Source organism: Pieris rapae, chromosome 2, assembly GCF_905147795.1.
Source record: "Pieris rapae chromosome 2, ilPieRapa1.1, whole genome shotgun sequence".
In the NCBI taxonomy this organism is placed as follows: Eukaryota; Metazoa; Arthropoda; class Insecta; order Lepidoptera; family Pieridae; genus Pieris; species Pieris rapae.
In genome coordinates, this window is record NC_059510.1 from 5,692,330 (window position 1) to 5,709,855 (window position 17,526).

The 17,526-nt window shown below is 32.6% G+C and overlaps 1 protein-coding gene across 1 annotated transcript in view; it reads left to right on the forward strand.

The window, feature by feature from the left end:
- The first annotated feature begins 1,378 nt into the window (after positions 1–1,378).
- Positions 1,379–17,526, forward strand: part of LOC110998575 (runt-related transcription factor 3) — a 35,088-nt gene continuing 18,940 nt past the window's right edge. Inside the window, exons 1-4 of the mRNA XM_022267279.2 lie at positions 1,379–1,590; positions 2,039–2,241; positions 7,005–7,244; positions 13,181–13,294. Of these exons, the coding sequence (XP_022122971.1) occupies positions 2,130–2,241; positions 7,005–7,244; positions 13,181–13,294 (466 nt within the window). The 5' untranslated portion in view covers positions 1,379–1,590; positions 2,039–2,129. The remainder of the gene's footprint in view (positions 1,591–2,038; positions 2,242–7,004; positions 7,245–13,180; positions 13,295–17,526) is intronic.

Consider the following 17,526-nt stretch of genomic DNA (forward strand, 5'->3'; position numbering starts at 1 on the left):
ACATTAACCGCGATGTAGCAAGAGCGAAAAGAAGAAAAGGTATTATGATGATTTTTTTTGCTAAAGAAATTATGTCATGTAATATTCATGGAAGCAGCGTTGACCTATTGATATGACGGAGCGATTCCGTCACCTAATTGTGTGTTCAAAATCCAGCTATGCACCAATGATTTTTTTTTGACACTCGACAATCTGTTTTTCAGAATTTACATTTAGCCCTAAGTGTGACGCATGACTGATTTTGACCAACGGGTGTCATAGTTCCTGCTTTGCGTCGTTTATAAATCATAAAAGTCCAAGACCCAAAATTCGCCACCTTGTTTAAATGTGTCTATAAAATTAATATAGAAACAGATAAAAATAAGTTGCGCGGCATTTCATCTTTTTTAGTTTTTTTGTTTTATACTATTTGCCCTCGTCAAATATTAACGAAATATTGGTGAATTTTAAACGTTTAAAATTAATAAGTTGTAGTATTTTGACTCTCAACTGTCCTGTTGTAAAATAACACGTCTGCCTCAATACGAATTCATTTATATGGGTGCCGTATAATGATTCAAGTTTCACGCCTGAATACAATAACAGGATAAAAAGAGGTAAGACATTGAAAATAAAAGTCGCACAAGAATGGTATATTTTATTTTACGGCTGCTATAGGACTATTCTTTGGTTTATTTGAAATGTAGGTGTTCTTGTATTTTTGTTTGTGACACGTGTCCCGTAACCCGGCAACTCGTAGAAGCAACAAGTCGCCCGTAGCAACTCCACTTGTTCTATCAATGATCGTAGCATTTTTCCCGCGCACTGTCTTATGGAGGCGTGGCGCCCCGCCCAGCCAAGCACACGCCCCCACGTCTTGAGATCTAGTCTAACAAACGACATATTCAGAAACATGTCAAAACAGACTAAAAATATTTATAAAATGAAATATAATTTGCATTACAATAGCTATCTGCTTTAATGAACCGGTCGGTATTTTCCTTAATTTTGTGTTAATTACGTATTATCAAATATCCCATTAGTGTTTATTTGCTAATTCGAAAAACCATTAATCATGAATGTGGTTAATATCTTTAGTATAATTAATAATGTGGTATTTCTTGCACAACTTAGTTAATAACTATTGTATTAGATAGAAAGATAAAAGTAGAAAGTCGCTCTTTGATGGTAGATTCTCGCTGTCAAAATGAAAAAGCTTATTATTAAAGAATGAAACTAAAAAAATTAATGGTACAAAACTTTCACGCATCCCGCTCGCACTTGTTCTCATCGTATTTGGGTAAGCGAGAGGGCGAGTCATTTTGCCGGCAAATGAAGCGTGGCCAGACCACAGATTGACCGCAGAGAATGGAGGCAACGAGTGACAGAATGGCGTCGATTCAGTAGTATAGAGTCGCGCGGGCAGTGAACACGTGCAGCCTCCGAACACGCGCTGACTCATCAAACAACACGCGCGGCGGTAAATACCTGTGGAACACTACGCAAGTCTACGTTTTTTAGAACTGCTATAAGAATTATTAGAAGCGGCGCTGACGCATGGGGAAATATCTGTATCAATAAACAGCTGACATTGACAGAGCGCGAAAACAAGTGAGATCCGCTTACTATGATCAACTTTACTTACAAAAGTTAATTTCGTGACTCAGTATAAAATGACGAAAGTTAAGCTCAAGCAAGAGATATTTGTATTACGATAGTAGACTTTTAAAAGTGATTTAAAAAATCAATTGTAAATTTATAGACTAGTAGGAAAATGATCTCTCGAAAAGTGATTCAAAAGTTTGTTGTTTAAGTGTAGAACAATATACAGGAAAAATAGTTGGATCAGAGCCAAACGTAAGGCTTGTTTTTGTATTGAAAACAATATATTACTCATCGGATTAAGGATATACGAAGAAAGTAATCCTATATAAAAGTGAAAATACAATACATAATTTAAACAAAATAACACCATTTATTGTTCCGTTTGATGGTACTATCATATCAATTACAATTATAGGAAAGAAGGCAGTACTACATAAAATACCTTGCTTACTAGATCTGACATCTGTTCAAGACTTCTGGAAGGTATAAGTCCTGAGAATAATTGATGCCCACCACAAATTGTGGAGGGCAAATGCGGGTGTAAGATGCACCTACCATACGAGTCGCGGGGTCGGCGCCGGCGAGAGATGGCTGAAAGTGAGCCCTGGTGGCTGCAGTCCATCATTGATGAGACCCTTGGGGAGCACCCTGATCTTGGTGAGCGCGCTTATTTGTTAAGTCTGGTTTCTTGGACTATTTCTTTAACCATAACAAATTACTTGTAGGCATAGAACCACAACATTTTCGGTTGTAGAGACTGTTAACGGTTCTGACAGTTTAAATGTAATTTTTAAACATACATTACACATACATAGTACAAATATAATGTTCTTACCGTCCATTTCAAATGAGAAAACATTTTACATCCAAAACTGATTCAGTGATACCAAAATTGTTTTCCACATACATTATTCTTTACACATGTATTACATAATGTTAATCTTATATAGGAACGAAACATTAACACAACCTTTGAAGTTTTTGAATCTTTCTCAAGTATTTAAGAAATTTAAACAAAAACTTACTAAATGTAACAATATTAATTTGTTTTATTATGTTACTTAATACACTTTATAAATAATATTTATAGTATATTTATCAAAATAAACCAAACTTAACTCATATTAGAAAATCAATGATGATTTTATAAGAAAATTCTTGTTCTTACTTTTCTTAAATTATGTATAAGTAATAAGAGCAGTGCTAGCTAGGCCCGAGACTCAACCTTGAGATTGTGTGTACAAAGTTTGGCCTGCATTAATTGATTTTTCAGTTTATGGGCTTAATTACACGTAACACTGCCTTGCACTTTAAAGGAAATTAATTCCGCCGATTGCTGCATCTAATATACCCAAAAATGGGCGGTTACCCCTTGCTGAAAAAGGCCGAACGCGTATTTGAAAATAAATCAAGAAAACTTATAGAAATCTCAGACCAAAACCAAATGTGAAGTGTGTCTTTCATTGCTCCACATAGCCAAAGTCATTCACCAAAAGAATAAATCCAATTCTTCGATAATACTTATTTTATACTCTATATCACTTCACACAAGTTCAACTTGCTGTGTCATATGTCAATGTCAAAATAATTCTGGGGGTTAAGATATTCCGGTTTTCTCGTGATGTTTGCCGTCACCGTAAGAGCTAGTGGTAATAGCGCACATAGGAAGAAAATTCTATTATCACAGCTGTGATTCGAACATAACACCTCACTAGGCTAATACTCTCACTAAATGACTAAAAGTTTTATTCGTTTTGAATCAACTAGTGATTGTTTATTTTCATATAAGCCATAGATCATAAATTTCATCGATCGGTCTACCTATAAATCAATTATAATTTGAAGATGTGGTTATGGTTCCGGCTTCATTAATAAAAACATAATTATGAGTTGCCGACTAAATATAACGTGTTAGCAAAATATCCGTGTTAATGAACTTATATATGTTTTTAAAGTAACATATTATTTTGTTTACGCTTTGATTAGAATACGAACCATACGTATAAGCTGCATGTTTATACAGCAAAGAATATACAAATTTGTACTCTGTAGATAATTGTTAAGATTAGTTTTCGTTTAATTGTCTATGATTCGAATGTCCGTTCTATTTGAATTTGAAATTGGTAGTGCTGTCTAATTCATTAGCGTGATCTTCAAATATTTTTTTCATTTGCAAACACGGATGTGCTATGTTGTTACCCGGATACAATTAACTCTTCATTTATTGGCACTGTCTCCACAGATAAACCAAAAGTTAATACGATTTTTTATCCATATTCACAAAAAGCACATCCTTATGTCGCTCATTAATTTTTTTGACGCCAACACTTAGGCAAGTCTTGATAACAGTTCGGACTAACGTTAGTAATATTTTTTCATAATTTTTGCTTTAATGAGATGTCAGCAATTAGGGACATAAAAATCAGTTATATGTAATTTCTTAGTATGTTTGGTTAAAGAGATATATTATTACCTTTCTACACTACAAAATAACTCTATCTCTTTAAGATATCATTGTTTCGTTATGTATTACTTACTTAAAGTCGAATTTATGTACGAAAATCTGATACACTTATAGATTTACACATGAATATGTGACACAATTCTAGTGTATGTTAACCGTTTAAATTTAAAATTAGGCTCACATTATGATCGTTACAGAAATTATAACATAATAAGCGTTTCCGAACATTCTTAACCAAATCTCATGACACTTTCTCCTTTATCTCAAGTTAAAGAATGCGTATATAAAAGACATCAACGCATTCTTTGTAAAGCTTGATTTTAAATGGATTATAAACGTAGCTGGCGTGTTGACAAGGCCTATAACAATTAACGCAACTGCGAGTAACCTGTGACTGAGGTGCACTTAGGGGAATGAGTATGTCCCGCCTAATGGTAAGCAGAATTTTCTGGACTAAAATTCACATTTAACTTTGTAGAAGCGTATACAACCTGAATTTGTAATCATTCGTCTACCTAGAGTAGTCAAGTTTGGTTGTGGAACTAAATGGTAAAAGTAGTTTATATTATTATCAACTAGATAATAATATAAACTACTTTTGTATCTGCATGAATTCCATCGTGGCATGATCATATAATAACTCTTAGATTTATGTTACTCCGATACAAAAATTATTATAACCTGGACCTAATATGTGTGTTATTGTATATGTCTTATAAATTATTACGCTGCTGACTTTCATGCGAGTTATTACAGTTTTGTTTTCTTAATTCCTTCTTGACGATAATTTAAATAGCTACATGTTGTCTGGTTATATTGTGTTATATATGAACTATGTTGGGTTCCCTGAGGTAGTTCGATCCCCGGCTGTGCACCAATGGATTTCATTTCTATGTACGCATTTAAAATTCGCTTGAACTGAAACAAAAATTCGACGACATTTGTCAGACACATGAAGCTAAACACTAATTTACCACATTTACATGATCATAAAACTGATATACAAGCCCCAGTCCTTAAAAACCTTGCAGCACTGTTTTCTTATTTTTTTAAGGTTTTATAAGAAGTTTATCGGGTTACTAAATAATCTAAATATTTATACGCCATTTGGCAAAGATTTTGGTTCTGAAAATGTACTGTCATGATACTAATAACACAAAAGTTTTTTTCAATGGCATCGCTACCGTTAAGTTATTTTTTATGTAAGAGCTTTTTCTCTTTATTGAATGCGAAATTTAATTTAATAAATATTAAGATGCAACTTTCAAACAGATAATATAAATGAAATACTTGAAGCGTTACATTGGCTTTCTAATGAAATCTAATAAGGGCTCATCCTACCGCACTTACTTATCACATAAACGGTAATTTGTACATGTTTCCGTCAATAAAGAGACCGCAGAATAATAATTTTTCATTATTTCATACTGTCATTTACATGAAAACGTTAATCCGATACTTACAACAGATGTCCGTTTGCTTTTCAATATAACACAAATATTTTGTTAAGCGGACGTTTTACGTAGCCGTGGTGCAATGGTGATGCTGGTGAAGGTCCCGGGTTCAATTCACTAGGAAGCAATATTTGTTTTCCAAATAAATACCAAGCAACTAAATGTGTACTCCATACTTCAGAAAGAATTAAATCAAATTCAAATATATTTCATTTTGAGCGTTAATTATTCTTAATACAATTACGATCAAGAAGAATTATAGATTAATATGTAAACCAGTGTCGCTACAACCTTCTTAGATCTTGGCCTCAAATTTCTGAATCGTTTCATGATCGTTTTGTATCTAATGGGCAAGTAGGGGTTCAGCCTCCTGCCTGTCACATGCCGATGACTATTTTAGTCTTGGGCAAGCCTCACAATGTTTTCCTTCACCGAATGCGCGAGATGGGCACAAAGAATGAAAGTCCATTTTTACTGCCAAGGATTGAACCTACCTCCTCAGTAATAAGAGCTGTACGCTGACTCCACTACTGCTAATATGCTATGTATGTGTATATTATTTATTCGGATAAAATACACAATACGTTTTAATTCAAATTTTAAAATAACAAATATATTTTATCTTAAAAATGTTCAAGGTCATAAAATACGTCCCGAAAACTAATTAAAATTTTCCTTATTGAATCCTGTTTATCAGTAATTAGTTGCAGCTATGCATTTGATTATATAATTCATTCCTTATCCGCTTTAGGTATTTAATTACGACGCTGCGACCTATTTACTATCAAATACTATTAGATTCTTATTAATTTTCCTTAAACTAACAATTATTACAAACTAGCTCTAATCCATTGCTCGTGAAAAAAATTGGCAATTTATTTTACACGAGCAAAGTTTAATACTGCGGTGCTAGCCCCACTTCAGTGTCACTTTCATCTTTGAGGTCGTAGGTTCAAATCTCATACGCTTTTAACACTCCCGAGTGAAAATAAACATAAAGGATCTAAATCCAACATGACTTCGTTTTTCAGGCACCTACCTACCTAACCTGACCTAATAAAATAAATAAGTGATCACAAAAAAGAAATCTGAGGCCGCGACCTAAAATGACGTGATTGGTTATTTTATTTATATCAATAAATAATGGCAGAGAGTTAATTTCTAGTTCATCTTGTCCCTACGAACGAACTTTAAGAACTGGCACTAAATGTTAACCAGGATTCATTTTATTTAATAATGAAAAATTCTACATTTCCACTAAATACTTATGTATCCAAAATTACGTAGGAAACATTGATTTAGTAGAGTTTTGATATATCTACTGAATCGATGCTTGTTCAGTAAATATCTTAGACCCAATACATAAATTGTTAACAAATATTTGAAGTAGTTGCTCTCATGATTCAACGAAGCTTATTTATATTAATTCACTAACTTAGATATTAAAAAATATACGAATATGAGAAATATTTTTTTATTCAAATAAGACATCTTGTCAACAGTACGTACCGGCAGTCCGGACTACATGTGTTCCATGTTACCCCAGCACTGGCGCTCCAACAAGACCTTACCTGGAGGCTTCAAGGTCGTCGCCCTTGGGGATATCCTGGATGGCACCCAAGTGACAGTCAGAGCTGGCAACGATGAAAACTGTTCGGCAGAGTTGAGAAATAACACGGCAGTCATGAAGAATAGAGTTGCAAAGTTCAATGACCTAAGGTTCGTCGGGAGGAGTGGAAGAGGTAAATTTTCTCTTGTTATTTGATTTACTAGCCATTTCATATTAAAATATAATATCAATTCAATTTTAAATAATAAATTTAATAAAAATATTTAATCAAAAAAGGTTAATATAGTATATAACCTTTTTTAGTTTACAAAAACTGTCTGTGTTCTAGGAGGACTTTGTTTTAATTAATAGGAAAATTTAATATCTTATAGCTATTACGACTGGGCCTGTGTATCTAAGTTTCAACCATTGGAAGTATTCTGATGTCATTACGAATTTAATAATAATATTTAGGACTAATCACATACTTTATATATACTAATATAAGAAGTAATATAAAATCACACTGTTTTATAAAAATAAAAGTCTCAAAGCTTTACAATTGTACACTATATTTAACTTAAAATCCCATTCAATGTTACTACGAAACAAACATAAGCTGCCATAGTTTAGTTGCGTAGTATCGTACGTCTAAATTCAATTACCATGTAGGCATAGTAGGTAAGTTAGAATCGGACAATAATTGGTTAATCTGGCGTGGACAGCAGTGGATTGCAACCAACGCGTAATAACTGTTATGATTTTAGTTCTCAACTCATATCAGATTAGAGATTAAATTAATATAAGGTAGCATTTCAAGGAATTGTTTATTTTTAAGTGATTTTATTATAGTGATAAGAATGATGATTATAGGGTGATATTGAGAGTACGAGTAGTGTTGGTCTCGTGACTAGTAGACTCATTTCTCTGAGGTCGGAGGTTCAAACCTCGGCAAACGTCCTAAATGTCGAAAGCATATGTCTGACACAGAAGGCTGATCACTTACTTGAAATCTAAGGCCCTGACCAAAAAGATTATAGCGCCAATGGATTTTTTACAAAAAAACGAGACTAACCATGTAAAAGTGTTTATTTTTTTTTAAATATTTATGTTAAATCAAGGTATAAAATTCAAATTGAACCTCAATTTAGCTTGATTAATCTTCCTTGCGTTTCATTTTCCAAAACTTCGAAACTTGATCTACAAAGATGGTAATATTCAATTTAAATAATTATTTTTATTTGTGGGTGAAGATAGGAACTTCGTAAATTTATGGTATTAAAATAAATCATATTCTAAAAATCGAACCCTATCAACTTTCTCTTCAAAGATCAAGGCGAGACGGATTTTAATTTCCAAACCACAGACAGTAAACGACGTTCGCACTTTACTGTTCCATTGTATGCGCTGACGCAGTCACCGCCATTATCGACCCCTATGTACTCTTGAGGCAGTAAAATCTCGTATTGCGCCTGCGACTGGCTATCTGCATATTACAAAGGCCGGTAAATAATCTCCTATTGCATACCTATACAATTTTAATGTTGGCCAACTAGAAGGTAACGTAGATAGAAAATTCAGTAACTTTGAGTCGGCATCATTTTCTTATAACTGATTGGTTTATTTTATAAGAATGTGTTTAGTAAAAAAACACAATACTAAATTTATTTATCATAATTTTTCGAGTATTATCATATCATAGTCATGAAAGCGTAATTTTTTTTATATTAAATAATTTCATCGCATACATTTACCTAATATCTGCACAGAAAAGCAATCTCCGTGGTTGACTCAAAAAAATAATCAAAACATATTTTAGCAAATATTGTGTATTCGAGCAGAAAAATTCGATGATAACGATATAATTTTAAGAACAAAACAAGAGTTAAAATGTTTTGCATAAAAATTAAATTTCGAATATCAAATTAATTTGTCATTATGATTTCATCAATGTCACTTAGATGGCTTCAATGTAATTAATACGGGCAGGCTTGACGGCATTATTCTTACAAATTGAGTAATAATAATAACTAGGTGTTGTGTTACTCAAAAACCTGTTAAACTGATTTAAGTGCAATTAATAATGTTTAAATTGCCATACAATCATTAAAAGTAAATTGTTACTAAGTCGTTGAATGATGATTTTAATATAAGTTGAATATAATAGCAAGTTTATTTCATTCTTTATGTAACTTTATATGTTTTGCTTTCCAGCAATCGTAGTCCATCTTATAAATTTATATTTATTTGCCTTGGATTTTTTTTTCTCAATATGATGTACTTGCGTATAATTTAGATAACATTAGGATGTGCTAGACGAGATCTAGAACATAGACTACAATCTCAAACTAAATCTAAACCTACAACAATAGAACAACATATTCCATAATATGGCTTACAGTTGTAGCATCATAAAAAAATATGTAAAAAAGAACAGTAGTTGATACAGCCGAGTTGTGACGTGATTACTCACACCAACGAATCTAATTCAAATTGTATTTGACAAGTGGAAGGGTTCTGTCCGGGAATCGGTATTAAAATAAAACTATTCTAAAAAGATGTTATGATATTAATTTAGATAGACATTCAAAAATTCGGTATCAGGTGTGGCTTATTATTAAATTTGGTTGAGTAAATTATGAGAGTGGTATGACTAGTGGCTTTAGGATGCGACTCTCATCCTTGAAGCCGTAGGTTCGATCCCCGGCTGTGCACCAATGGACTTTCTTTCTATGTGCGCATTTAAAATTCGCTCGAATGGTGAAGGAAAACATCGTGAGGTAACCGGCTTGCTTTAGATCAAAGTCGACAGCCTATGTCAGGCACAAGAGGCTGATTACCTACTTGCCTATTAGATTGGACAAATGTGCATGAAACAGATACCTACCGAAATCTGAGTCTCAAGCCTAAAAACGGTGTAGTGCCACTGTATGCATATGAATTTTTCATTTTGTGTGGGAGGAACTTTAAAAAAATATATATTCAATTAATCAAAGTATGTACCATTTCTTTCTTTGTACTTTTGCCATCTTATAGATAGTTCAATAATCCCTTTACTTAAAAAAACATTCAGATGAGGATCAATAAAATCTTTTGAGGCAGTTTCGACTGCCCCAACAGATTTGTTTTTTTATTTGCAGAAAGTTACTGAAATTTCAAAATAACTCGTAATCTCATATAGCAAGGTCCAGTGGAAGTCTTAGACATTCCAATTGAAGTTCCTTTTATTTCGTTGCAGTCTGTTGTTGCAATATGTGGTCTAGCGTTGTCGTGAAGTAGCAGTGGCCTAGAGCGATTGACCAGCCTTGGTTGTTTAGCAGATAGCTTTTCCATCATAGTTTTCAACGTTAACTTAGTATTATTGTGAATAAAAATTGTTAGAGATTCCACAAAATGGAACATATATACCTACCTAAAGATAGTGCTGCCAATCAGTGTATATATTTAAAAATATTGACACAGACATTAGGCCTTAAGACTTTTTTCTCATCTATTGATGCCATACAACGAAACCGATATACGATATTATTTTATTTATTAAAAAAATATGTGACGGTGGATAGAATTTGGTTACAATTCTCCGTCGATCGAAGCGTTGGCATTCATTACAACCATACGTATTGCCAGTTCTTCTTACCCGCTCTACGCCCTTGACTTGCGAACTGGTGGTAAATGTAAATTTACGATTAATTTAATTTGTTTTTCTTGACGTTCATAAGTGTACATGTTTACCTAAATGAATAAAGATATTATGACTATTATAATATTAAGTTTACTATGTTAAGGTGATTGGTAAAAAGTGCTTAAGTTTTTATTGATACCCGTGCCAAGTGTAAAGGTACGGGTAACTTTAAAATATAAACTTTTGTTAAAGGAATCCGGCTGGTTTTAATTTTGAACTATTTACTTAAATAGATTTCTCAAAACAATTTTGCAATCTCTCGTCTACCTAAAACAGCTAATTGATCATGCAACGCCAATACTCAAACATTTTCACCGCAAACGCACTGAAAAACGTGTAATAGCGATGTAATTCACAAATGTCACTTAGGATTTACGTTCGATCATAAATCAAGATGGCGGCCGTGCCCTCTGCCCACCTGCGCCCGCGTCATAATTGAATATTTCACGCGCCCATCTCAACACCTCCAAAGCTATTTGGATACAATGTTATTTTACAACTTTACACATTGTGTTAGCTCCTAAACTTGATGAGTGATCATGTAAAATGCATTAAGTTTAATAGCGATTTTAAATGCAATATTTCACATCGTTCACGACACGCCTTTGAGTTTAGCGACCAATGTTTTATGATGATTTGTTTCCGTATTGAAATGTATACGATAGCCATTCGGTCTAATGCCGCTTTGTGACGAACGACAACAATATTGAGACCTCACGGAGTAATACTATTATATTATTTTATAGCTGAAATCGTATATACCCGAACGAGATTCGGGTCTCTATATTTTAATCGAGATATGAGGGACTTTTAAAGCAGAGTCTAGTTTACATCTCGCGCAAATAAAAAATACACACTACCATTAGGAATAATTATATAGACGAATTATTTATTCATTCGTTATAACTGCTATATATTCGTTATAACTATTTATAATAAATAATTACCTTACGAGTACGTAAAATTACTATACAAATCTGACCTTTAGAATAGATGTCTTTTAGATGTTCTTTGTGGTAGTCAAATAACTTTAGTATTTTCTATATATATTCTACATAACCAACTATGTACAAATTATTTTATCCTCTAGCTATAGTCTGTTTATAATGCTGACAAGTCTTAACACGTTTCAGGAAACGAGTATCACTATCAATGTGAACCACAGACATCTCACAGCTTCGCTATAATTAACTGCGCCCACGCATCGCAAGCAAATACTGAAACTAGAAAACACCCAGATTAAAAAAAATATATATTTCCTGTTTTTTTTTCTAATTGTTTATTCTTGTTTAATATCGAAATCGCTTAAGCAGAATAAGATAAAACATTTTAAAAATATGTGCGTGCACTAGTGTACACACGTAGAAAGTGAAACTTCTTCGATATATTCAATAATAAATAATCTTTCAAACATTAGATTGAATTTTTACAGAATTGTATTAATTGTAACAGAATTTCTACTACCATTGTTATCGATATTTTATATTTTTGTTATTAATGGTTTCCAATCAACCGTGGTAGGGACAAGAAAAACCCAATCCAACGCCGATAAGTGGAATTTCACTTCAAAAATGTATGACAAAATATGAATTTTAAGTACGAGCTTAAATTCAATGCAAACAGGCGAATCACCCGGTACTCCGCTAACAAAACTAATTCGAAATAGACAGAAATCAATCATTTATTGCCACTAAATCGAGTGCGCACTACACACGAATTATCTGCATTAGACATGTTAATCCACTCATTTTAACTGTAATTTTATTCCGTATTTATCGGTGCATTCATTACTGTCGACCGCAAATCGGCTTCCAAAAAGCTCGCTTATTTCCATACACGGCTATGTATGGGAATTTTGCGCGGAAACGTCATTCAACAATATTCAACATTAACGTGACCGAAGTCTCTAATGTATTTTACAATCGGGATAATTTATGACACGACTAGCTTACAATATTAAAATTGACATTTTATATGAACCTGCGTCGCTAAACACGCATAAGAAAGTGGATATAATATGGCAAACAAAATGTACAACTTTTTTTTAGCTAGTAACTTCGGATTAAGCACAACAAGTAAAACAAAACTAAAACCAAGGTACATGACAATATTGTAATAATATACGAATCAGAATTCAATTTGGAATATAGGTAATATTAATAGTAAATAACAATATCAACATATAACAAGAACTTCTCGAAAACAAAATAATCATACGAAGCGAAACGAGAAACAAAAGATGTTTTGTATATTTGTTTAAGATCATTTTAATAATCTGCTTTGAATTGTACTATATAGAAAATAGTCACTTTTGTAGAGATTATAACATAGAACATACTAGAATGTTCGCTCAGTCGAAAACAAAGTTATAAAGCGTTATCAAAGTAGGCGCAATTTTCATATAATGGATTAAATTATATAAATTTAATCTATGTTTATTATTCCAGGGAAAAGCTTCTCCTTGACAATTATGGTATCAACATCGCCACCACAAGTAGCAACATACCAAAAAGCCATAAAAGTTACAGTGGATGGACCTCGGGAACCACGCTCTAAAACTAGTAAGTATAACACATTTCATTTGTCTAATTTTTATATGTGACGTATGGTATGGTTGCTGGACTCAAATTTGGTCGATTTTGCGTAAAGTCCTGGCTAATTTAGCCAGCCTAGCTCCTTCCAGAAGCACAGAAGTCTCCTGGGAACTTCACAGGCTTCATGGAGCGAACTCTCTGTTCCGAGGATTTTTGTTCGTTGTTTAGCCACAGCTGCGCATTCCAGGACTACGTGGGTGACTGATTGCTCTGCGCTGAAACAGCCTCTGCACATGCGGCTGTCTGTTGCACCTAGGACAAAAAGATGTTTATAATGGCCCGTACTTGTCCCTATCATTCGTTAGGGATTCTAGTTAAGCTTAGAAGTCGCTTCGTTGTATATGTGACGTATCTCAATATCTAACGTTAAGATTTATTAACCCAGTGGTATCATTAACATCACAAATTAATGTGAATATATCAAACAGTATGTTGTTTCCCGTATAAGTAAATCTTAAACACATTAAAAGAATACGCGATATCTAATAAATATGACTAATTTGCTAATTATCTTACTGCAACGAATTCATAAACCTAAATTAAACAAAATTGATTGAACAGATCAATGGTCAGGGGACAATTTGTTATTATTCCATGCTCTGTACAAAAACCGCACGAGCGACGTAAACAATTAAAATATCAATTCTATAAATGTAAAATTTTGATCCGTAATACTTTACCTACATAGAAATGTTAGAACAGTAAAAATAAGCTAAAAACGCGTGTGGAATACAATGTAGAACAACGTAGACAAGTAAAACAGTAATAGACGCACATAATACCTACTGCAAGTACGATATATATATATATATATATATAAGGGCCATTTTTACTATATATATAGTAAAAATGACCCTTTTCAACTTTAATTATCACGGCAGCTGTTTGAAGTGTTCTTCAAGCAAAATCGTACGTTTCTTAATTCAGTGTCCAAAAGTTCTTAAATAACAAAATTTCGCAGACAATGTAGGTATTTGTGAAGTTTTAAATGATTGACAGAGGATATAAAGTTTCTACTTATCTATTTTGTAAAATATTAAATTTTTACGAATACGTAAAGATATCTTAGTCGGATTTAGAGGTTCAGATTTGGAAAAAATCTTTATTGGATTTCGGCATGACGCTGGCACAATAAACTTGTTATATGTGTGCAGTACTAATATATCGTTTTACATTGCTCAAGGAGTCATACAGAAAATTTCTAAAAGATCATTCCAAGGTTTAAGTAAATAATTTATAACTAACATTATAGACTCCATTGAATAGTATCAAAGTATAGTAACATAAATCGCGCTATTTATATCCAAACTACTGTTTGAAACAATCTATGTACGTTTGTAGCGCGGCTACTATCATATATGATAACGTTTTCTTCCCACGGGACTTCGTTGATATGATGGCCAAGCAGCGAAGGTCGGTACAGCGATAGTGATAAATTTATAATATTAGAAAATGGGCAAAGTAGATAATTTAAATTAGGCCCAATTAAGTTTTTATATTTAACAGCATAGTAGTAGTGCTACTGTTAGTGTCAGTAATGTACAGGATATATAATATTTATATGTTAGTTTACTCTATTTTGACTATAACCGTTAACTTATTTATTTTTATTGCAAAATACACCTTATCACAAGGCAATAAAATACGCTATTACTTCAAAGTAATAATACTATAATAATTTATAACGGCGCTGGCACTTCAAGACCACTTGTGGCTGTGAGTAAACCTATAAAATGTGACAAATTACTCTTAATTTTCTTTAATTATTTTGTTATATCGTGACATAACTTGATACTATTCATTCTTGGAGAACTTCATTAGCTGAACTGGCTATACACAGCAAACTTTATTATCACTAAAAATAAACTATCCTTATAATTTGAGATTTTCTTTTAGTAATTCATAATACCTTATTAAAATTTCTTAATATTGCCTCTACATCCGGGGAACCTTCAAAAGATATCGAAATTGCTTGAAACGTTACGCCATATGGAGTGAAGCCGGCGGCAAACAATAGCGGAATTATATCTGTAATAAGTTGAACTCACGCACTCCGCAACTGCCGTATCAGCTTTGAGCTGAATGTCACTTACAGGCCTTAAGTATGGACAGTTTTAGGGGGCAAAGGGACAGCCTCACCTGCCATTCAATCAAGAAATTATAAAAATGTGTGAAATGTTTTGGTAACAAATACAACGTGAAATAAGTGTTTTTATTATTGATGGTAGCGACAAATTAAAAATTGTTCAAAGCTATATTTTATTTCATTTTTATTTTTTAGATTTTGCTACAGAAAACAGATTGATTAAATACATACAGTTACACACACACTAAACATTTGTAAACCTGAAATCCAATTACATCTGTACACAGCATTTTAGTGGCATCTTCAGTGCTGGTTCATATGTTTTACCATTCAGTTTGTATGAGTTTGTTTACGGAATGGGACAGACATTTTTGCGTACCTTTTGACTTTTGATTGTCTGAAACTAATGTGGTTAGGGCTCACTACAAATAAATTGTACGTTTTTTTATAAATAAATAATACATTATTTATAAATATGATTTTTACACAACAAATGATGAATTAGTGAAATTTAAAGATTGATGAAGACCTTTTAGATCTGCACCTCAGAGCTGTGTGATCATTTGTTTTTTTAAATAGTCATATAGGTGATATGAGCCTTCTGTGCCTTCACACGCCATCTTTTTGTGTCTAAGGTATGCTGGCTACGTCGCGATATTTTCTTTCATATAGAAAGGTCATTAGTATCTGCCGGACCTACGCAGGCCAGTAGGATAACACTATTCTAGTCCTAGTTCTATTCAATTGTAACGCACGCAATTATAAGTTTTTTACCGTATATTTAATGTATAGTTTCGTTTAGTAATTGTATGATTTGAATAGTACTTCTACTCGAACGAGTATATTATTTTTGTAATGAACTTCTCCACTTTCGTCATAGTATTTTTTTCAATCTCAATAAAAAGTTTAATAAATAAAGTAATAGTGCCTGTAATGTAATAATAATAAATACATTCATTATTCAAACAATATAAATTAACTATATGTACGTCTATAAAGAGCTAATAGACCAGTGCCGAAGCCTTCAAAAATAGTAAAAAACGAAAAAAAATTACAGTAGGATGAAACCCATTAGAAATGCAGGGGAATATGATCAAAATGAAAGGAAAAATAAATTACGGTCGATCCGAGTTCGGGAAGTGGGAGGGGGGTGACTTTTAAGGGGGAAAAATTGTTTATCTTGATTTCCGGCGAAACTACCAGTCCTATGGAAAAAAGTTAAATGGCAAAGTTGTAGGTCATAAAAAGATCTACAACTTTGGTATTTCCAATTTTTTCACATAACCTCAAAATTTAGGTGAAAAATTCAAAAAACCAAGTTTTTGGTTTTTTATTTATATCTTTTTTTAAAAGTTTTTTTTTTCTACGAAATTTGGTGAAAACTTACCTTATTATGTCCCAAATATACTGTAATTTATTTGATTAAAAATATTTATTTTTTCGCCTCATTTTAACTTAATATCAACAAAGCACCCTAATTTTCAATCGAAAATTCTGACGTCAAAATTTCACCTTTTTCAAAAAGTTTTGGGGGCTTTTTGTTCGTTGAAATATCTACTTTCTGATGGTGTAAAAAAAATATACATTACTATAGGAAATATTATTAGAAAATGCAAAAAATTTAAAAAACCTCAAATTCGAAAATTTTCTTTTAATTATGTACAATTTTGAGGTATTTATTAAAATTTACACTTTAATTACTCAAAAAACGTAAGATTTCATGCTTCATTGATAAACGAAAAAATTGCAAATTAAAATATACTTCTATAATTAACAAACAAATAAGTTAATAAAGTTAATATTTAATAAGACATCTACAATATTTTGAAAAAGTTGTAGAATCTTCTGTAAATAATATTTGTAGATGCCTATTTATTGCTGTTTTAAGATAATTTATATACCTGAGTGACCTTCGGTGAATTTTAGCCCAGTGTAAGTTATTTCATTGAGAAGTGGGGATGGACCTAGGAGGGTCTGGGCCTTACTGCTACATGCTATTTCGTAGCAGCTGTAAAAACCGTTAGCCAGTATTCGAGATACAGAGTAGTGTACAACATCGTTTTTAAAAATACACCTGCAGGCTGAGTTACTCTAAGTGATTTGTGAGAAATTT